General features: G+C 42.9%; 1 protein-coding gene across 3 annotated transcripts in view; it reads left to right on the top strand.

Annotated features, from left to right (window-relative positions):
• Positions 1 to 8,774: 8,774 nt before the first annotated feature.
• The window catches only part of LOC310679188 (deoxynucleoside triphosphate triphosphohydrolase SAMHD1-like), a 58,010-nt gene continuing 44,949 nt past the window's right edge, over positions 8,775 to 21,835 (top strand). For all 3 annotated transcript variants that reach the window (XM_083444006.1, XM_083444005.1, XM_083444007.1), the window contains exons 1-9: positions 8,775 to 9,394; positions 10,498 to 10,564; positions 11,994 to 12,069; positions 13,130 to 13,290; positions 16,110 to 16,225; positions 17,101 to 17,171; positions 18,064 to 18,222; positions 19,465 to 19,565; positions 20,933 to 21,041. In XM_083444006.1, coding sequence (XP_083300132.1) covers positions 9,187 to 9,394; positions 10,498 to 10,564; positions 11,994 to 12,069; positions 13,130 to 13,290; positions 16,110 to 16,225; positions 17,101 to 17,171; positions 18,064 to 18,222; positions 19,465 to 19,565; positions 20,933 to 21,041 — 1,068 coding nt within the window. In that variant the 5' untranslated portion in view covers positions 8,775 to 9,186. The remainder of the gene's footprint in view (positions 9,395 to 10,497; positions 10,565 to 11,993; positions 12,070 to 13,129; positions 13,291 to 16,109; positions 16,226 to 17,100; positions 17,172 to 18,063; positions 18,223 to 19,464; positions 19,566 to 20,932; positions 21,042 to 21,835) is intronic.

Raw genomic sequence — 21,835 nt, 5'->3', positions numbered from 1 at the left:
TCAAAGGAAAGAGGAAACGAATGCCAGATTTTTATGAGGATTCTAAATTTTGTTCAAATTCACAGAGTGCTTACAAAAGTGTTCAAAAACCGAAACAGTTACTTCCAGGTTTTTGGCTTTTGAAAATGGAAATGTTCTGACTTCCGAAATGTTCGAAAACTGAGGTACCACTGTATAAACAATATATGCACACTTGCTTGGGAGCAGACAAGCCAACTCCTTGCTACGAGGTCTGTTCTAGGTCTAGCAAAGGTTGCTGACAGGCTGTAAGTCTATACCTTTTTAAATAAAGCACCTGAACTGATCACTGGTGTTTTTGGCCACCTTCTTTGGTATCCCTGCAACCGACAACTTCCCAGAGCCCTCCTCTGGGCCTGTGGTTTGGAACAATTTATTTATTTATTTGAAATAAATAATATGCACAGCCTTTCAGGGTAAAGCTCCGCTCACCCCCAAGGGAGAATTTAGCTTTATGTACTGTTACATGCCACCCCAATCTCCACGAGCCATACAAGATTCCAGGGGTTGCAGGCATGCTTTACCCCAGGCTTATGTTTCCTCTTGGACAATGAGGCAAGGTGCCCCATGATATTCTTGTAAAGAAGCTGGTAAAATGCGGTCTTGACTATGCTACCACTCAGTGGATTTGTAACTGGCTGACTGACCGAACCCAAAGGGTGCTCATCAATGGTTCCTCTTCATCCTGGAGAAGAGTGACTAGTGGGGTGCCACAGGGTTCTGTCTTGGGCCCGGTCTTATTCAACATCTTTATCAACGACTTGGATGATGGACTCAAGGGCATCCTGATCAAATTTGCAGATGACACCAAACTGGGAGGGGTGGCTAACACCCCAGAGGACAGGATCACACTTCAAAACGACCTTGACAGATTAGAGAACTGGGCCAAAACAAACAAGATGAATTTCAACAGGGAGAAATGTAAAGTATTGCACTTGGGCAAAAAAAATGAGAGGAACAAATACAAGATGGGTGCCTGCTGGCTTGAGAACAGTACATGTGAAAAGGATCTAGGAGTCTTGGTTGACCACAAACTTGACATGAGCCAACAGTGTGACGCGGCAGCTAAAACCAATGCCATTCTGGGCTGCATCAATAGGAGTATAGCATCTAGATCAAGGGAAGTAATAGTGCCACTGTATTCTGCTCTGGTCAGACCTCACCTGGAGTACAGTGTCCAGTTCTGGGCACCACAGTTCAAGAAGGACACTGACAAACTGGAACGTGTCCAGAGGAGGGCAACCAAAATGGTCAAAGGCCTGGAAACAATGCCTTATGAGGAACGGCTAAGGGAGCTGGGCATGTTTAGCCTGGAGAAGAGGAGGTTAAGGGGTGATATGATAGCCATGTTCAAATATATAAAAGGATGTCACATAGAGGAGGGAGAAAGGTTGTTTTCTGCTGCTCCAGAGAAGCGGACACGGAGCAATGGATCCAAACTACAAGAAAGACGATTCCACCTAAACATTAGGAAGAACTTCCTGACAGTAAGAGCTGTTCGACAGTGGAATTTGCTGCCAAGGAGTGTGGTGGAGCCTCCTTCTTTGGAGGTCTTTAAGCAGAGGCTTGACAACCATATGTCAGGAGTGCTCTGATGGTGTTTCCTGCTTGGCAGGGGGTTGGACTCGATGGCCCTTGTGGTCTCTTCCAACTCTATGATTCTGTGAGGCACAGCAGTGACTGTGGTGTCTTTATGAACCTGAACTTGGATAAAGGAAAATCCCACCATCACACCCCAAGAGGGTCCCTTGCTTTTCTCATAGGAGCAGCAGGCTTGGGTCTGCAAGAGAAATAAGCCATGTTTTGTGTCTTTGTTACTGCTTGTCCCAATTATCCCACATGGTGCTCTGCCCCCTTGCCTCGCTGCCCATCACTGCTAACCCAGTGGGGGGGAATCTGTTGTTCCCCCCACCCCAGCCTATGTCATCCATCATGAAATCCTAAACCCCTTTGGTTTCTGCCCATAGCTAGATGAGGGGCTCCACCCCTCCTTGTCTGGTACATCTTCACTCTCTTGATGGCTTCCTTGATGGGTTAATGTCTGGCCATCATCAGCTATTGTTCTTCCAATGGCCCCCATCCAGCTAGCTGCTGAGCTGGCCTGGCTCCTAAACCAAATCCAGCAGTGGTTTTTTTTTGTGTTTGGCACAGTTTAATCAAGGCTTGATTATTTCTAATTTTTACTAATTCCAGGATTTACGGGTAAGTTGCACCCACAGACTCTGTCCCCAAAAACAGATAGCAGTACATTTGATTCCAAATTATTTACATTGCAACAATTGTGCAATGTTGGATTTCCCTCTAATATACTCTAATAAAGACACATATTAAGCTCTTTTTGTTTTTATCTTTAATTATTACCAGCTTTGATTGTAATTCTTTAATTTTCAGAGTTTGAAGGAAATCAACAATATGATAAAACAAGGAGGACAGAGGCCTAAGAAGAGAGATTTGCTGGGGCTCCTTTTGCTTAAAAAAGTGGGGGGGGGGGAATGAGGATTTAGCAATAGCTTCAAGCCACTTCTCGTTTGCCCTTTGTACTCCTTGGGGGCAGGAAACCTTGGCATTGCACACTGGTTGCTTCTTCTGTGAGAAGCTATAATTTGTAGCCAATGTTACTACATTCCTATTAATAAATACTGTCCCCCAAAAGTATAATGTCGCTTGTGTAGTATCTACACAAAAGTTAGCCTTAATTGGGTGCTTTTGTACATACGATATATGTAACTATTGTAGGATTTAGTCTTCATTTTCTATTACTGGCATTGGGTCCCAAATTAATTTTGAACTCTTTATGCTTAAGGGTCTCTAAAGAAGAGATTTGATGAGGAGCACCCAATGAAGGTATGGGATAGGCAAAGTTCTCTGGTTGGTAGGACAAATCTTCAGCTGGGCTCACGCCAATAGGGCAGAAAGTGTGTCCTGCCTCCCACATGAAATCTATTCTATCCCATTGGTCTTAAATGGAGGGAAAACAAGTAGACCAGTCCCAGGAGTGGCATATGTCCCCCTTTATCTGAGGGCATGTCAAGGGATTAGAAAGAAGAGGAAGAAGAAGAAGAGTTTGGATTTGATATCCCGCCTTTCACTCCCTTTAAGGAGTCTCAAAGCGGCTAACATTCTCCTTGCCCTTCCTCCCCCACAACAAACACTCTGTGAGGTGAGTGGGGCTGAGAGACTGTGACTGGCCCAAGGTCACCCAGCAGCTGCATGTGGAGGAGCGGAGACGCGAACCCGGTTACCCAGATTACGTGACTACTGCTCTTAACCACTACACCACACTGGCTTGGAATCCCACAGAAACATGCTGAGGATCATCCCCCCCCCAGCTGCTGTTGGGACATGGGGGGCAGCAACGAAGATTTCCATGGCTGCACTGAAGTCTTCCAGTCTAATAGGTAGTAAGGTGAACTAGAAGAGCCATGGTTTCCAAGGCAATGAAGCTGATAAACAATTAGTGCTTCAATACAGAAAATATCTGTGTGTTTTAATAATTGGATAGAGAATGAAAATCCCCAAGTGCCACAGGATCTAAAATGTTGAGCTTTTTATAAAGTTAGTATCTCTGTGGCAAAGACGGCTTTGAAGGTGTGTTACTTATTACATTTTTACTGTGTAGTATAAAGATGCACTGAGCTTAGTAGACTCAGCTATGTGTACTGTTATTTTCGTGCATTCCCCCCACATCAGTTGATCTTAATTTCTCAAGGGCTCTTTCTTAAAATATCTGCCCTCCAAACCTATCTATATTTTCTTACCTCAAAGGCTGATGCTGAATTTCTTATTAATAATGATTTAATAGGTTGTATTATATTTTGTACTAATTGCAACTTGGTCTACAAGAGGTTATTGATCCTGCAATATTTGACTTGATAGAATTATATATTTCCATAATACTTTGGAAAAAATCCTTGTAAATATGAACCTTAATTAAAACGCTTGTTTCTGATTGCTTTCATTTTGATTGGTTTCTCTTGCTCCAGTATGGAGATTGTATGCGGGGCCCGAGATTTCCTAAGTAAAAAAACCAAAGGTGATCGCCAACTTCCTGTTTGGTGGTCCATTTCCCCACACTTTCCACACCAAGTCTCCTCTGATTGTACCCTTATGTGGTGCTCAGATGAATTGGTCATAGTTACAGTCTTCACAGAGCCAAGGGTGAAGCAAATTTCTGTTGAAGAGATTCATTCAAGGGGCACAGGAGTTCATGATAAGTGCTTGCAGAATTTCTATCTATTGAGGGTGTGGAGTGACCCATCAGAGTGGAGAGAGAGAGAGAGAGGGTGCTGTTGAAGAGGGTGGTGCTCATGACATTCAAAATTCCACTTGCCTCCACAGGACCAAAATGTGTGTTGACACCTAACCAAGACAAAGGAGTGGTAGAGATGCTCATTGTATCTGCAAATGACTCAGTGCAAATTGGGCACAGTAGCAAATGCCTTAGAAGACAGAAGCAATATTCCAGATTGCAGTGGTGCCTCGCAAGACGAAAAGAATCCGTTCCGCGAGTCTCTTCGTCTAGCGGTTTTTCCATCTTGCGAAGCAACCCTATTAGCGGATTAGCACTATTAGCGGCTATTAAAGCCTTAAGGGATTAGCGGATTAGTTGCTAAAAGGCTATTAGCAGCTTAGCGCCTTAGAAAAAGGGGGTGGGGAGCGAAAAAAACCCTTAAGAATCGCAAGACATTTTCGTCTTGCGAAGCAAGCCCATAGAGAAATTTGTCCTGCGAAGCGCATTGAAAAACGGAAAACCCTTTCGTGTAGCGGGTTTTCTGTCTTGCGAGGCACTCGTCTTGTGGGGCACCACTGTATCTTGAAAGAACGGAGAACTAAATCAAAACAAACAAAATGAATTTCAAAACACATAAAAGTTCTGCATTTAGGTCTGAAGAATCAGATGAAATATAGGGTGTGTACTTCACGGCTCAACAGCTGTATTGTATATGAAAAATATATAGGATCTTAGTAGACCACATGCTGAACATGAGTCAGCAATGCAGTATTTTTCAGCGTTGTGAAATGCATGGGAACCTTCTTGGGATCGAGCTGGTGTGTGTGTGTTTGTGTGTGTGTGTCCCCTTGCATCACCCTTTTTTGTTTATTTCACGAGATTTTGAAATACTGTTCTGCAATATGAAATCTTTTGCGCAAGACATTGCACAGAGATCTGCTTCTGCAGCGGGACCTCTCCTCTCCTCCCCCCTGCATAAAATCAGCCCTGCTGGATCACACTAAAGGCTCATCTAGTCCAGCATCCTCATAATGGCAACCAAATGGCTATGGCATGCCCAGAGCCAGGACCTGGTAGTAACAGCACTCTGCCCACTTGTGATTCCCAGCAACTGGTATGGAGACATGGTGCCTCCAACAGTGGAGATAAGAACGTAGCCATCATGGATAGTAGCCAGTGATAGTCTTACCTGCTATGAATTGGTTTAATCTTTTAATGCCATCCAAGTTGGTAGCCATTACTCTCTCTTGTGAGAGTGAATTTAATAATCTAACTCTGTACTGTTCCCCCCCCCCCAGCCTATGTCACCCATCATGACCCATCTTTCTCCATCCATCCATTCCATCCCTAGCCTTGGGAGAAGGGGTTACTGAAGGCCTTTGTTCACTTTCTTCCACCGTGTGAATCCAACCAGATAAATGTATAGGCTGATTGCTGCAAGCCCAGACCACATGTTTTTAGCAAGTTATCCTTATAATGTCTATGCAAATAATTTAGAAACATTTACCAGTTTTTGAAACTAAGTTAAACGGTTTGTGTTTTCTTGCTGCTGTATGGAAAAGCACATGAATCTGACCTTTGAAGACTTTGTAAGCAAACCATTTTTAACTTATCGAACACGTCTTTTTAAAAATGCTGTGGGAAGAAAGGAGAAGTATGGAAAGAAACTTAGAAGGTGATATTTTAAAGGTCTTTCCCATGATTTCCTGCATATTTTGCTATACAGTGGTACCTCAGGTTACAGACACTTCAGGTTACAAACTCAGCTAACCCAGAAATAGTACCTCAGGTGAAGAACTTTGCTTCAGGATGAGAACAGAAATTGTGCTCCGGCGGTGCGGCAGCAGCAGGAGGCCCCATTAGCTAAACTGGTGCTTCAAGTTAAGAACAGTTTCAGGTTAAGAATGGACCTCCAGAAAGAATTAAGTTCTTAACCCGAGGCACCACTGTATTAAATCTCTGTTGGGGCTCTCTCACCAAGATGGTATTTGCCCCGAACCTGGATTTAGGCATCTAGGGAATTGTCCTTTTACTCTTTTAAACCAATTGCAAACATTAAAAACAACATATTTCCCACTCTTATTTGCCTTTTTTGTAAACTGTTCTCTAATCCTCCGGAGCAGATTTTGAGGGCGTGGCTTCTTCTGACAAATAGTAGCTCCTCAGTAATTAGACAATTGGGAACCACTGCCCTAAGGCTTAGCTAAAGTTGTATTCTGGATCCTAGCCACGGAATACAATTCAAAGTCTGACAAAACACTTCCAGGAAACTGAAAGCTTTCACTTTCTGCTTAGGAGAAACGAAACTCAAAGCAGTAGCAAAGGAAAGGGGAAATGAATGCCAGTTTTTTATGAGGATTATAAATTTTGTTCAAATTCAGAGTGCTAATAAAAGTGTTCAAAAACCAAAGCAGATAATTTCGGGTTTTTGGCATTTGAAAATGGAAATGTTCCAACTTCCGAAAAGTTCGAAAACCAAGGTACCACTGTATAAAGAATATATGCATATTTGCTTGGGAGCAGACAAGCCATCTCCTTGCTACGAAGTCTGTCCCAGGTCTGGCAAAGGTTGCTGACAGGCTGTAAGTCTTTACCTTTTTTAATAAAGCACCAGAACTGATCACTCTGGTGTTTTGGGCCACCTTCTTTGGTATTCCTGCACCCAACAATTTCCCAGAGCCCTCCTCTGGGCCTGTGGTTTGGAACAATTCATGAATGTATTTATTTGAAATAAAGAATACGCACAGCCTTTCAGGGTAAAGCTCCACTCACCCCCAAGGGAGAATTTAGCTTTATGTACTGTTACATGCCACCCCAATCTCCACGAGCCATACAAGATTCCAGGGGTTGCAGACATGCTTTACCCCAGGCTTATGTTTCCTCTTGGACAATGAGGCACAGCAGTGACTGTGGTGTCTTTATGAACCTGAACTTGGATAAAGGAAAATCCCACCATCACACCCCAAGAGGGTCCTTTGCTTTTCTCATAGGAGCAGCAGGCTTGGGTCTGCAAGAGAAATAAGCCATGCTTTGTGTCTTTGTTACTGCTTGTCCCAACTATCCCACATGGTCCTCTGCCCCCTTGCCCCGCTGCCCATCACTGCTAACCCAATGGGAGGGGGGGGGAATCTCTGTCCCCCCCCCCCAGCCTATGTCACCCATCATGAAATCCTAAACCCCTTTGGTTTCTGCCCACAGCTAGATGAGTGGCTCCACCCCTCCTTGTCTGGTACATCTTCACTCTATTGATGGCTTCCTTGATGAGTTGATGTCTGGCCATCATCAGCTATTGTTTTTCAAATGGCCCCATCCAGCTAGCTCTGCTGAGCTGGCCTGGCTCCTAAACCAAATCCAGCAGTGGTTTTTTTGTGTTTGGCACAGTTTAATCAAACTTTGATTGTTTCTAATTTTTACTAATTCCAGGATTTATGGGTGACTTGCACTCACAGGCACTGGCCCCCAAAATATATAGCAGTACATTTGATTCCGAATTATTTACATCACAATATACTTGCAGTGTCTCTTGTCAAGGCTCCTGAATATATTACTTTGACCCATCTGTATGGCCATACCAGTCAATCCACCAAAGTTGTTTGGAGCCCATAAAATCTGTAAGAAAAGCAGTAATGAAGTACGGTAAGCCATGGGGCTGGGTGGAGGGAATTTATCCCTCTCAACTTTGATGACTAAACATTGAATGAAAGTTTAATTCTTCAAGTAATTCTGGTATTTATTAATCTCTTTCCCAGGCCAGTACTTTTGAGTTTCATTTCTCCTGGACAATTTCCCCTACATTTCAGTTTCCTGAAAATCTGGGCAAAATTTTCTGGTGTACATGTCCATACAGACTCTGCTATGTTGTGGCTAGAATCCAAGAATTTAGGTGTATCCAGTCTTTATCACTGTTCCTTCCCTTCTTTAAACAACTGATAGAAAACTGCTATTGAACCCTGGGAATCTGGTTGTCAACTATGAGAATAGGATGCTGAATTAGAGCCACCTTTGTCCTGATCCAGCAGTGATCTTTTTATGTTTTTAAAAAGCTGCTTTAACTTGTTCCATTAGACAGATTTGTAAAAATGTTTCCAAAGTTGAAGATCTCCAAATGTATTTTTGCATCAATGGAAATTGGTATTTTTAAATATATAGGATTCAAAAGAAAACATCGGGTGTTCTGAAGCTGAACAAGAGTGCAATGCCAGCAATATGTATGACCCAGTTGTGAACTACTGTAGGGTACAATGAGGGGAAAGAGAAGTACAGTAGTACATCACGTTACGAAACCCTCTGGTTCATAGCTGTCAACTTTTCTCTTTTCTTGTGAGGAATCCTATTTGGAATAATGGAATTTCCCTTTAAAAAGGGGAAACATTGACAGCTATGCTCTGGTTACGTAAATTTTGCGTTATGAAAGTGGCAACAAAGAACTCTGCATTACATCCTTTGGGGCCTCAGTAAACCACTTGACCAGGTCCTTATATAACCAGCATTTTTAGGTCTAGTTAATGCATGGAGGGGTTAAGATCAGAGAGTAAGCTGTTCTGCCAGACTTAACTAGCTCACACACCCCTCATCTTGGGAGAAGGGGTTACTGAAGGCCTGTTTATCTCTCTCCATAGCAGCTACATTTCTCTGGTCCTTCCTCCCCTCAACTTCTGGGGAAATAAGCCATCTGAAAAGTGTGATAAGGGGAGAAGATGGAGAAGTGGAGAAAAAGCTCTGTGGCCTTCCCTTCTCTGTGCCTATTCAAGCTTCCTCCCTCCCTCCAAAAAACAACACAGAACCACCCAGCATTGACAGAAGCCGCATGCCGCACAAGCCACCTTGACTGGAGAACTGCCATCACGTGATTCCCTGCCCTGGCGGGTTTCCTCCTATATAAGGCAAAGCTGGGTCGCTCATTCGCTCCCGGTGTCGCTGCCTGAAAACCGAGGGCTATGTCGAGCGGGAAGGGGGGAAGAGCCTTCAAGCGGCCCCGGCCCGCCAGCCCGGGCGACGCCTTCCACACGCCGGAGAAGAACGTCTCCGTCTCCCGCGCCCCGGATCCCTGCGGGAGTCACCCGCGGGACTGGGACAACGAGCAGGTGTGCGAATTCCTGCGAAAGAGCGGCTTCGAAGACCCGGAGTTGCTGCGCTGCTTCCGAGGTAAGCGGGGCGGGAGGCGAGACGAGCGGGACCGGAGAGCCGCTTCGCCTGCGCAGTTTCGTTGCGCCGGGAAGACTGTAGTCATCTTTCAAGCCGTCGTCGTCGTCGTCCTCTTCCTTTTGGCCTGACTGAGGCGACGCTGCTGCTGCTGCTGTTTCCTCTCGAGCGGTTCCCGCTTCCTGACCCCGTGAGGAGAGGAGGTTATGAAGCGGATTGCAGAGCCGGTGCATAACGGGCTCCGTCGCCTGAGGGCGGGCTTGGCTAGTCGTGGCAGGATGGCTTGTTCCGAAGTCAATGGTCATAGGGTTGTTGTTGCTGTTTTATTGTTATTAATTGAATTTATATACCGCTCTGTACTCAGAGCAGTTCACAAAATAAAATCAAGATATAAAGCCGCAAAATGCGTAATAAAAATAAAAACGGCAACTCAATAACCCCCCCAAACCCCCACATTTTAAAAGGGCTGTGTCTTGAGTCATTTGCAGCACAGTCTACTCGGGAGTAAGGTCTAAGCGTGCTTAGGGTTGCTGCCTTAAATCCCCTTTTTCTTTTAACTTGGGTTGTAGTTATTTATTCGATTTACCTTATATGCTGCCCCTGCTCTGCTTTGTTCCCTTAGTGACCCATCTTTAGCTGCCCATTGGCAGTACAGGATCCTTTGTGCATTAACCAGCATTGATATGTTCTGTCTCTCCTTGTAATGTTCTCAAAGAATAAGGAAATAACATCAGAGCCACATATTCCTGCAATGCAGGAAACTTAATTAAAGCATCCATGACAGATGGCCATCCAACCTCTGCTTAAAAACTTCCCATGAAGGCAAGTCCACCTTGTAATTGGTACAGGGTGTGATGCACAGTGGGCTGCAGCTGGATAGGGAAAACAGGAAAATTCAATGGTGTTACATTCTAAGCTGTCTTTCCACTCATAAAAGACTTCTATGGATCCAAGAATTCAGAATAACATAGTTTCTTAATGTTCCTTACTTTTCAAGTGATATTCATTTGTCATCTGCCCAGAGAATTTTGAATTATCAAGAATTTCAGAAACATAAATGTTAAGAATAACAGAATAAGCTAACTGTTGTCTCCTTAATTCCTCAGGAAAAAAAATTGCTGGTTCAACTTTCTTTGACCTCACTGAATCAGATCTTGAAGAATTGGGAATTGAGTAAGGGACACTTAAATCTATTGACGTTTGAATTTGACTGCAATCCTGTATGTACTTCCCTGGGAGTAAGTCCCATTGAATTTAGTGGGACATACTTCTGAATAGCCACACATAGGATTGGACTGGTTGTGTTTCTAATTCCTAAATGGATCATTGCTATATTTAGTGCATACCTTGAGCTTTGTACATTTGCTAAAGAAATATAGATTAGTGACCCTGATCTTTTATCAGCAGAGGAGGAGGGAAGCTGCCTCGATTTCAACAGTGGTTCACATTAATCTGCAGTTCTGTTGCAATGAAGATTTAATGTGACATGCAAACCAAGCCAGTATGTAAAGCATTTTCATGAAATCAGGAAACTGAAACAGGACTTGAACTTGCCATATTGTGTAACGTAATTATTACAACATTAATCATCATAACAATGGATGTTACTTTTCTTCTCTGCGATCTCACACTTGACAGATGTCACTAAAACTGTATTAAAAGAAGGCCTTTAATATTACCATAACACCTCTATTCTTACACAATTTATGAAAAACACCTTTTTACACAGAGAGCTACTGGAATATTCTGCAGTTTTTTGTAAACAAACATATTTGTTGTTTATGATGCAGAAATGCACCCCTTCCGGACAGATTTATGGCACTGCATAACATGCTAAGGCAAACCTTGGTTTAGTGAGATGGCACAGGCTTTCAGAGAGCTGCTTATAGCCACTTTCTCCTCCAAAGTTATTTTTGCTGCCATGTTGTTGTAAGTCAAAATTTTGCTTAGCATGTAATCCAGATCAGGGAGCATGGTTAGCTGCTCTACTCCCTAACTATTTGTTATTGCTGGTGTTTAGTTAGGTGAGAGGTTAACCATGAGCTCTGGTTTGGATTACATGCTAAGCAAAATCTTTGCTTAGGTGATTGTGGTACAACAGCAGAAAGGACTGCGAAGGGGTAAAGCAACTGTGAGGTTCTCTGCAGGAGCCTGCATGTTTGCACAGTCTCATTAAGCAGGGTTTACCTTTGCATGTTGTTTAGATGAGCTTTCCTAGAAAAAATCACCATCAAATTAGTGAAGCAAATATATGTTGGTGACCATGTGTGCAGAAACAGATGCACAAATAATGGAGCCTGTACATGAAAATGGTGTATAGTCATCTTCTTTTCTACCACATTGGCAAATACTGAGCACAGATTATATCTTGGAGAAAGTATGTTTTAAAACCACTACAGTTTGACATCTGAATAAATCTTCATGGAATTGGTAGAGTTTAAGAGTATTATGTTCCAGATCTTTTGAAGATATTTTACTGAAAACTTAAAAAAAACTTAAGCAATTAAAAAAAAACTTAAGCAATTAACTTAATATTAGCGTCCACTACATTATTTAATAAAATATGGAACGGTCAACTTAACTTATACTTGATAACTTTCAGGACCGGAGTGAGACAGAACCTTCTGAATTGTCTGAGGAAACTGGGACAAAGACAAAGGCATGTTGACATAATGAAGGTGAGAGAAGCATTTGCATTAATCTGAAAGCAATGTTAGTCTATTTTTGAAGGTGGTATTGAACTATCTGGTTTTTTTTTTATTGGGATAAAGGATTGGGATCGGTTTTCCTTCTCCTAGATCAAGTACCTTCCCAGGTTGATGAGGTCCATCTGCCCCTCACCTCCCTCTACAACATGTGCAGTATCCACCTTCTTGACTGTGGGATCTATTGGTCTTGTCCGCTAAATCTGCTGGAGCTCATCTTGGCATACAGGGGCAGCCATAGATGCTTTTCGTTATCCGGTGATTGTACTAGCTTTTGAGTACAGTGGTACCTCGGGTTACATACACTTCAGGTTACAGACTCAGCTAACCCAGAAATAGTGCTTCAGGTTAAGAACTTTGCTTCAGGATGAGAACAGAAATCATGCTCCGGCGGCAGCGGGAGGCCACATTAGCTAAAGTGGTGCTTCAGGTTAAGAACAGTTTCAGGTTAAAAACGGACCTCCAGAACGAATTAAGTTCTTAACCTGAGGTACCACTGTATAGTGAAAGCAAGTGAAAGTTAAAGTGTTTTCTTCTGGTGCTTTTCATATATCTGTGTTGGGTTGAAATAAGCGACAGACGAGTAGTGGGTGTCATCTGGGAGGCATCTCCTCGAGCACGTCTCGGAGAGTCCCTTTTATTGAATATTACAGCATTGCCTCGCATGTGCTTGGTGCTGATTGGTTTAACACGAATGCGGTTACAAGGGTTACGTATAAGACATACAAGGGGTTGCGTATAAGACATTCATCATCATTAGATAGAGGGAACACAGAGTTAGACAGGCATGGAGACTTCCTTAGTAAACAATCTATAGTGATTGATATGGTGAGACTCAGAGAACGTACAGAGTGCACTTAACATTCCAGTCCAGGGTGATAAGGAGAGGATATATACAGATAGATAAGAAGGTCAGGACATCACTTAACATTCCGGGCTAGCTGGTGCCAGGGTGGTTGAGAAAGGAATGTACAGAAAGACAAAGTACTCAGCATATCTGCAATAATTTTACATTTTGTTTTACATCTTCCAGGTATTTAATGACCCCATTCATGGTCACATTGAAATGCATCCTCTTCTTGTTCGGATCATTGACACACCTCAATTTCAGCGTCTAAGATACATCAAACAATTGGGTGGCACTTATTATGTTTTCCCAGGAGCATCGCACAACCGTTTTGAGCATTCCCTTGGGTAAGGCACAAGTTCTTTTTGCAGATCTCTGTTTTTCTTGAACTGGTATACGCCACCACTCAGGTTACTGCAGACTGGCTGTGCCTCTGAACATGAGTAACTGCATTTTCATTGAATTCCACAGTAACCTATCGTAAAACAAAAGCACTGCTACTTGTAACAGGGAGTCCTTGGAGCACCCCACAATTGCCTAACCTTTAATCTCTTAGGTTCAGATCAGGGTCACAAGCAAGAGACTTCAAAGCAGGACATAGAAGCAAAATAGCAGCCAGTAGGCCTGATGTTTATTGTTGCAACAAGACTTCCCACTACAGTGGTACCTCGGGTTAAGTACTTAATTCGTTCCGGAGGTCCATGCTTAACCTGAAACTGTTCTTAACCTGAGGCACCACTTTAGCTAATAGGGCCTCCTGCTGCTGCTGCGCCACCGGAGAACAATTTCTGTTCTCATCCTGAAGCAAAGTTCTTAACCTGAAGCACTATTTCTGAGTTAGCGGAGTCTGTAACCTGAAGCGTATGTAACCCGAGATACCACTGTACAACAAAGATGAAGCAGGCAGAAGCCCTGATCAGTGGGTTACATCAGTATTTCAGAGTTCCCCTAATACATATTGGAATGCATCACTGTCCCTGTCACTCAAATATAGTCTTTCACACTTACTCCAACACAGTAAGTACCGTATTTTCCGCCCTATAGGGCGCACCGGCCCATAGGGCGCACTTATTTTTTTGGGGGGGGGGGGAATAAAGAAAAAAAAATTATTTCCCCCCTGAGCCCCAAAGAGCAAAGAAGCCATGGCAGCGAGTGGGATGGATCCCGCTAGCTGTCCAGGCTTCGTTTTTAGCCTCGGGGCTGGGGGTCTGGGAGCGAAGGCAAGGTTGCACAACCTTGCCATCGCTCCCAGAGCTTGCAGGGCTGGGGGCTGGGGAAGCCCAAGCTTCGCCCGACCCCAGCCCCCAGAACGGGTCCGGGAGTGATGGCGAGGTTGCGCAACCTCATCATCACTCCCGGAGCTTGCTTGCGGGGCTGGGGGCGGGGGAAGCAGAACAGGCTGCTATCCGCAAACCTTGGGAGCCCCGTGGGAAATCGCGCCAGGCTCCCAAGGCTTGCGGAGAGCTGCCCGAAGCCCGGGGCGAGCCCCGCTGTGCTCCTCGAGTTCTGGGCTGCAGGCTGCTGTCCGCAAGCCTTGGGAGCCCGGCAGGAGAGCTCCTAAGGCTTGCGGACAGCTTCTTGAAGGCTGGAGAGTGAGAGGGGTTGGTGCGCACCGACCCCTCTCGCTCTCCAGGCTTCAGCGAAAGCCTGCATTCGCCCCATAGGATGCACACACATTTCCCCTTCATTTTTGGAGGGGAAAAAGTGCGTCCTATAGGGCGAAAAATACTGTATTTACAGTTTCCAGGTCCCTGAGTCAAGTCAAATACACCCCTTTGTCTTGAGGCTTGATTCCACTATGGGGTGGTTAGGCATTGTGATTGAGATGATTATCTGTCTGAAACCCTTGGGGCAGAATATCACCATTGGGAAGGCTCTGCAGACTCACTTCATTTATTATGAATTTCTAACGTTAGCCCATTGAGCCAGTCCATAGATAGAGGCTTCATTAGGGAAAGCGCCCCTCGGTTTTAGAATGGTTTCAGTTTAAGAACGGACTTCCAGAACAGATTAAGTTCATAAACCAAGGTACCACTGTATGTTGCTGTTTTCTCTTGACACTAGAGGATTTTGTTTGACATGTGAAAGGCAGGGAAATGTGTGTGAGTGAATGGTTTGTTAATGCCTCTGCCTCATGGTGGGGGGGGGAGGTCTCTCACCCCCCTTCCAATTTCCTAGTAACATACTTCCATTAAAGGAGATTTACATCTAACATATCTTTAAAAGTTAGAAGTGCCCTTCATCTCATATGCTGGTGTGTTCAGTATTTGGTTTCATGGGGATGTAGGCTCACCAAACCCAAAGTCAGTAAGCAGATTTTCTGACACTGAGTTTTCCCACTAAAACTAACGGATGAAAATAAGTGCTATTTGCTTAGACAGAGCTGTTTTCTTCCTTCCTTCCTTCCTTCCTTCCTTCCTTCCTTCCTTCGAATGCACTTCACTGGCGGATAGAGAGGTTTGCTGATGTGGAATTCTTCCTTACCATCCCAAGTGACTGTAACCTTAAAAAAACAAAAAACATTTTAAGGCAGCATTTTATGAAATTTGCAGGCATAGTAAGAGAGGAAGTTGGGTCACATTTCCTCCCCTAGTTTATTTTAAGCAATTTCAGCCAAAGAGATGTTTCTTCTGTAGTCTTAGCACTAAGCACCACAGCACTGAAATCAGGGATAGACCACAGCCTGCCTTTTAAGAGTACAAAGCAGCTCCCCCCCCCTCACTTCAGTGCTGGTGGGGGTGGGGAAAGGCTGCCTTTTAACTTCCACAGATCCTTCTCTGCAGAGTAAAAAAGCAGCCTAGTGCTGGGAATGCTGATTTTGTATGTGTGCACATTTATACTTGTGTGTTTGTGTGTGAGTGTATGCTTGAGTTTTGGACTGAATGTGAGAGAATGAAAATGTGTGCTATGTCCTGTATGTCAAGTGAATGTGGGTGTTTGTGGGTAGTATGTGTGCATACATTGGTCAAAGCCATCACTGGCATGTGGACCTTGGAGATGTGGCTGACCAGCAATGTGGTCCTTGGACCAACCTTGCTCTATAGGTTTGCAATTCACGAGCTGAGTATGTTTAGTAGTATTTCACAATATATAATGTGGGGCAAGTTTTACTTTTATTTATAAACCAAATAACTGGAGAACTGAACCTTTTGCCTTCTTGCTACAGGGTCTGCTATCTAGCAGGCCATTTCATCCAGGCACTGCAGAAGCGACAACCAGAGTTGGACATCAACCAAAGGGATATTTTGTGCGTCCAGATTGCTGGTCTTTGTCATGATTTGGGTAAGCCACTTCCCAAATATATTAATGAAGTGATTGATGCATGCTAGGTAAATAAAAGTACTATTCCATACTAAAATATTTAGATAGGAGCTGGATTTGGGGCAGGTGATTTTTGCTGTGAAGTATTGGTTTAAACTTTTAAATTTCTAAACTAAGGACAAGATTAACCTAACCAGCCCTGTCCGTGGAAGGCCTGCTCAAGATCTTCCTCTTGTGCAACAGACCTGCCCCTCCTTTCTTTCCCCACATATCTCCCCACCACAAAAAAGCATTGGCTCTGGAGGAGTTGGGAGAACCCCCATAACAGTGCATGAAGGAGGAGGCATCATCCTTTCTGGCTAGCTGGAATCTTGCAAAAATATAATGTTTGGAAGAGTATGGCACTGAATTTTATCCTAGGATATTTGCAGAACAGCGTCCTCTTGTTTGAACTGCCATGTGCTCTTTGAACATGTTCCATCTCCAGCGGAGGTGATGTGTGAGAAGGCCTTCTCAGTGATACCACCCAGGTCCTGCAACAAATTACCCTCAGAGGTTGACTTCCTCTCTCTCTGTTTTCCAGGGCCAATAGGAGACACTAATATTCCAGTGGGAATTTGCTTAGAATTCTTAAAAATGTTACCTACTCCATGATTTATATTTTGTTTTTATATTTTTTGTGTGGTTATTAGAAACTCTGGGGGAAGCACAAAGGGTAGCCTGGTCTAATGGACTGAAAGTTTGGTCTCTGGCTTGGTATTACAAAATGGTTTTATTATGGTTAAAAAAAATACCAGAATATACTGAAAATGTGTCTCTGTGCATCTGTCCAATCACACGCACGCATACACACAAACGTTTCCCACACAAATGAACTGCATAATTCTTACTTTCAGGTCATGGCCCATTTTCACACATGTATGATGGAAGGTTCATCCCTCGTGTTTGTCCAGGAACTGCATGGAAGGTGGGTATGCAACCAGTTATTACTGCTTTCTTTTTTAAAGGGAATGCTGCCTTGCCTAAAAATATGTTAACCACATTTAACAATTATAGTGTTTTTATAGTCAAAGTACCCAGACATTTCCTGAAGTTTTTTGTTTTTTTAAAGTTACCATATTGGTGAAATATAGTCACTAAAATTCCTACTGTTTATCTACCACTCTCTTCTGCCTTAGTCAGACCCCACCTGGAGCACTGTGTCCAGTTCTGGGGGTTGAGGGAGTTGGGTATGTTTAGCCTGGAGAAGAGGAGACTGAGAGACAGTATGATAGCCATCTTCAATTAGCTGAATGGCTGTCACATGGGACATGGAGCAAGCTTGATTTCTGTTGCTTTAGCCTTAGCGGGTAGGACCTGAACCATTTGATTCAAATTACAAGAAAGAAGATTCTGACAAAACATGGAATGGATTCACTCAGAAAGTGGTGAAGTTCATTGGAGGTTTCTAAACAGGTTGGATGACCATTTGTCGGGGATTGTTTACCTGCTTTGCAAGGAGTTGGACTAGATGGCCCTTGGGGTCCCTTCAACCCCACAATTCTATGAATTTTCTCCGTCCTTTCTTCTCACAGAGATTATGTTCCATTAACCTTTCTAGGGTCTTCTTTCAGTGATTTCACTGCTTCATTTGGTGTTCTAAGTACCTTTTGCAAAAGTGAAAATGAACTCTGTTCAAGCTCCTGTGAGGGGAGCAGGAGCACACACACACACACACACACAATGCTTTGCTTCAGGCTCATCCACCTGACATTAAACCATGGCGTAATGTTGTCTTATTGTTTTTGCATTTAGTTATGATGGCTTGTTTTGACAGTATATGCTTTGATTAATAATAATTAAAACTTCCTTTTTTGTAGCATGAAGATGCTTCTGTTAAGATGTTTGAACACTTGATTGCTTCCAATGATCTAAGACCAGTCTTTAAGTCTTTTGGTCTCGAGCCGGATGAAGATATAGACTTTATCAAAGAGCAGATAGCAGGACCCATTTTTAAGACTGAAAAAAACAGTAGTTCAGTAAGTCTTGTTCTCCGTTTTACTTCTGCTTTGTAAATACTGTGCAATTTAATGGAATATAATGCTTAATAGTGTTATCTTTTCTGAAGGAAAATTGGCAGGTGTTGCATGTGGGAGATTCATTACTTTTTGTGAACCATTGGTTGTTGAGCTTTTTATAGATCTTGGAAGAGGGGCCATAGTTCAACAGCAAAGCATATGCTTTGTGTTCAGAAGGTTCCACTCTGTTCTAGCATTTCCAGTTAAAAAATGCACGGCAACAGAGCTGCTTAATGCTTCTGCATGAGGCTTTGGAGAATCGTTATGCGTTAGGGTAGATCAAAGAATGATCTGAGCTGCTTCATACTTCATGCAATTCTGTGCATGTCTATGCAGATACAAGTATTGCTGAGTAAGCTTGCAAAAGACACAGGTGCATCTAATGGTTCCATTCCTTTTGGATGAAGGGAATGTTTGCAAGTGACACAGTAAGAGGTCACCCTGCAGTTTATCCTGGAGAGAAGCAAAAGGCGCTTCATTTGCTTATCCTGATATATGGATAAAAGTGAATTTTTATTCAATAAATATTTTTCTGTGAACATCTTTTAAAGAGTGATGTACAAGTATAAAAATGGCAGCCACCAAAACAATGCAAAATATGTTAAAAACAGCCAAACTTTTAAATCATCTTTAAAAGCCACCAGAAAAGCAAGCACACTATAAATCAAATAGTAATACTGTTTTTGCAGCCCAGTTCAAATTAACTGTTAAAAGTGACTGAGGAAAAAATGGGTTTCCAGGGTTGGATTCAAAATATAAAGCTGGAGTTTGCCTAATATCACAGGGAATTGAATTTCCTAAATGTGCTGCTGTGGCCAACAATGTCCTGTTCCGTGTGCTTGCCAATCTGATTGAAACCAGTTGTCCAGGAAGGAGTAGTACTACTTAGACCCAAACCAGACAATTGACCGATAAGAATACAGTTCAGGAGAACCAATAGGGCTGTGCTCCTTGCATTCATATTCCAGTGTAAGTCATTTACCTGGCTAGCCAAGGTTGTTTCCATCACAAAACTAGGCTGTGATTATCAGCTCCACCAATTTTTATCTCTTATTAGTAAAGTATTGGCAGTTATCAATTAATCTGTTCCAGCATGTGCAAAGAGTTCTTAGAACCCTGCTTCCTTGCCAGTTTGGTGCTCAGAGTAAATTGCTTTATTGTAATGTATTATTTGCTTTTGGGTATTTCCACCCCTTTCTCCAGTGGCCTTACCGTGGGCGACCTGAAGAAAAAGGCTTTCTTTATGAGATAGTGGCCAACAAAACAAGTGGCATCGATGTTGATAAATGGGATTACTTTGCCAGGTATGGACCTTGCTCATTTTAAAGCATTTGGAAGATTTATTTTATAGATAAACAGTACTGGGAATATTTTACCTACAGACAAACCAATTAATGGAATGTCTTAATGGTCTAACATAAATGGGATATCTATCTTATCATTAAGAACTCTTTATCTTTAAATACTATATGGTATCATACTATTTAAACTGTATGCTTTTTGGTTAACCCTGTATTTTGTTATATTGAAAACTAATAAAAATACATGAAAAAATATTTCTAAGTGAGAGAGCCATGTATACAGTATGAGCAGGATATAGACTATGAATGAGGAAACTGTGGCACTCCAGATGTTGCACTCCAGCTCCCATCAACCTCAGCCAGGATGGCCAATGGTTGGGGATGGTTTAGCAACACCTGGAGCACCCAGGTCCCCCACCTCTCATATAGAGAGATACCTAGCCCAGGTATTTCTCTGTGTACATGTACTCCATGTACTTTCTATGATTTTATTCTATGGTCTTGTGTTGTTGTAAGCTGCTGTGATATATTTTTTTGATGCAGGGCATATGAATATTTTTTATAAATAAATTCAGTATCTATTTGCAGCTGCTGGGGGTGACCTCTACAAGATTTGGGGCAAGGTAGCACCATATGCTGATGATACCCAGCTGTTTCTCTGTAACATATGAACAAGATAAGTCATGCATGCTTTAAACCAGTGCCTGGGCTAGATGAGGGCTGGATGGAAACCCTATGGATGGGCTGTCTATCCGTTTTGATGGGTTTGCATTCCCTCTGAGGGCTGTAGTCTGGGGGTGCTCCTAGATCCATTGCTGTCACTAGAGGCTCAAGTGACCTCAGTGGCTCATTTTTGTTGTTTTTATGGAAACCACTTGGAGATTTTCACTGTCTTAAGCACTTTAAATAATATTTAGCAAAATTTTTCTAACTAAACAGTGACTTCGTTCTCTGGTTTAAGGCTCTTGGTTTTTCCAGGAGAGTTGTAAGCCAAGCTATGGCTTAGTGCAGCAGAACAGCCTGGGAGGAGCAAAGCAGCCGCAGGTTCATGCTAAACCATAATTTGTCTGAAGATAATTGCAGTTGCTATTATAGAAGTGTGTCTGGAGATTGTATATCTGTATTTTGGGAATGTTAAAAAAATAGAACCCTTTAGCAATTAATACATTGAGTAAATTGCTGGATATAGAGTCTCAAAGAATCCCCTGAGAGTCCTTTTACATTATTTAAAGATGAGGTCCCCAGTGAAGCCATCTTCCTGATTCCTCCCCCTAATCTTAAAATCTCCTCCCCCTTTTCCTTGGTCCATGCAACCCCAAAATTCGTAATTGTATGACCTTACCTCCTGCCTGTTTCTGGAATATATTTAGGGATTGTCACCATCTTGGAATGCAGAACAACTTTGATCACGTACGCTTCATTCAATTTGCTCGTGTCTGTGAATTTGAGGGAAAGAATCATATTTGTACCCGTGACAAGGTAAGCTTTCCTGAGGAAAGTAGAGAATGCCAACTAAAATAGTGTTGGCAGCTTGAAAAACTCGCTGTTAAATTTTTGTCTTTTTCGTTCTTCTATCCCCCCGCCCCCTTTCAGGGAGCTCAAGGAAACACTGTCTCATTTTGCTGTCACTCAGTGTTGAGAGGTAAATTAACCTGAAAGCTAATGTTTACACAAAGCCACCCAGTGAGCTTTATGACTGTGGGTATAATGAGTCCAGATGGAGATAAACTTGCAGTCTGCTAGTGCTGCATAAATTGAGAAGTGCATTTCCAAGTGAATAGGAGACAGTGCAATATATGTTTTCTCTGCTGTTTGAGAACAGAAAGTTTGAGGGGGGGAAATGGATTTTGGGAGCACGAGGTATTGGCCAAGACATTACCTTTCATCTCAACCAGCCTCACTACATGTAGGGAATATATAGGCTTACTATAGCATATGGTTGACCATGTGGTGATGGGTTGGAGTCGATGTTTAAGGGCCATAAATTAGAACATAAAAAGAACCCTGCTGTTGAAAAGTACGTTGAATTCAACCTTGCGTTCTGGCCATAGCCAGCCAGATGCCTGTGGGAAGCCCACAAGGAGGACATGAGCAGAACAACATTCTCCTGCTTGTCATACGCATAAACTGGTTTTTAGAGGCATACTGCTTCTGATATAGCCATCATGACTATAGGTTTAGAGACAGTGGGTAGGGAAGGTTTGGGTTATCATGCAAGGCAGGTACAAATCGTTGGAGTCTATTCTCTCTAGTTCCAGCATTAATCCCCATGC

Source organism: Podarcis tiliguerta (assembly GCF_965153285.1).
Source record: "Podarcis tiliguerta genome assembly, chromosome: 6".
Lineage (NCBI taxonomy): Eukaryota > Metazoa > Chordata > Lepidosauria > Squamata > Lacertidae > Podarcis > Podarcis tiliguerta.
The sequence above is the reverse complement of the archived record's forward strand: the minus strand, read 5'-3'. Positions and strand labels throughout refer to the sequence as shown.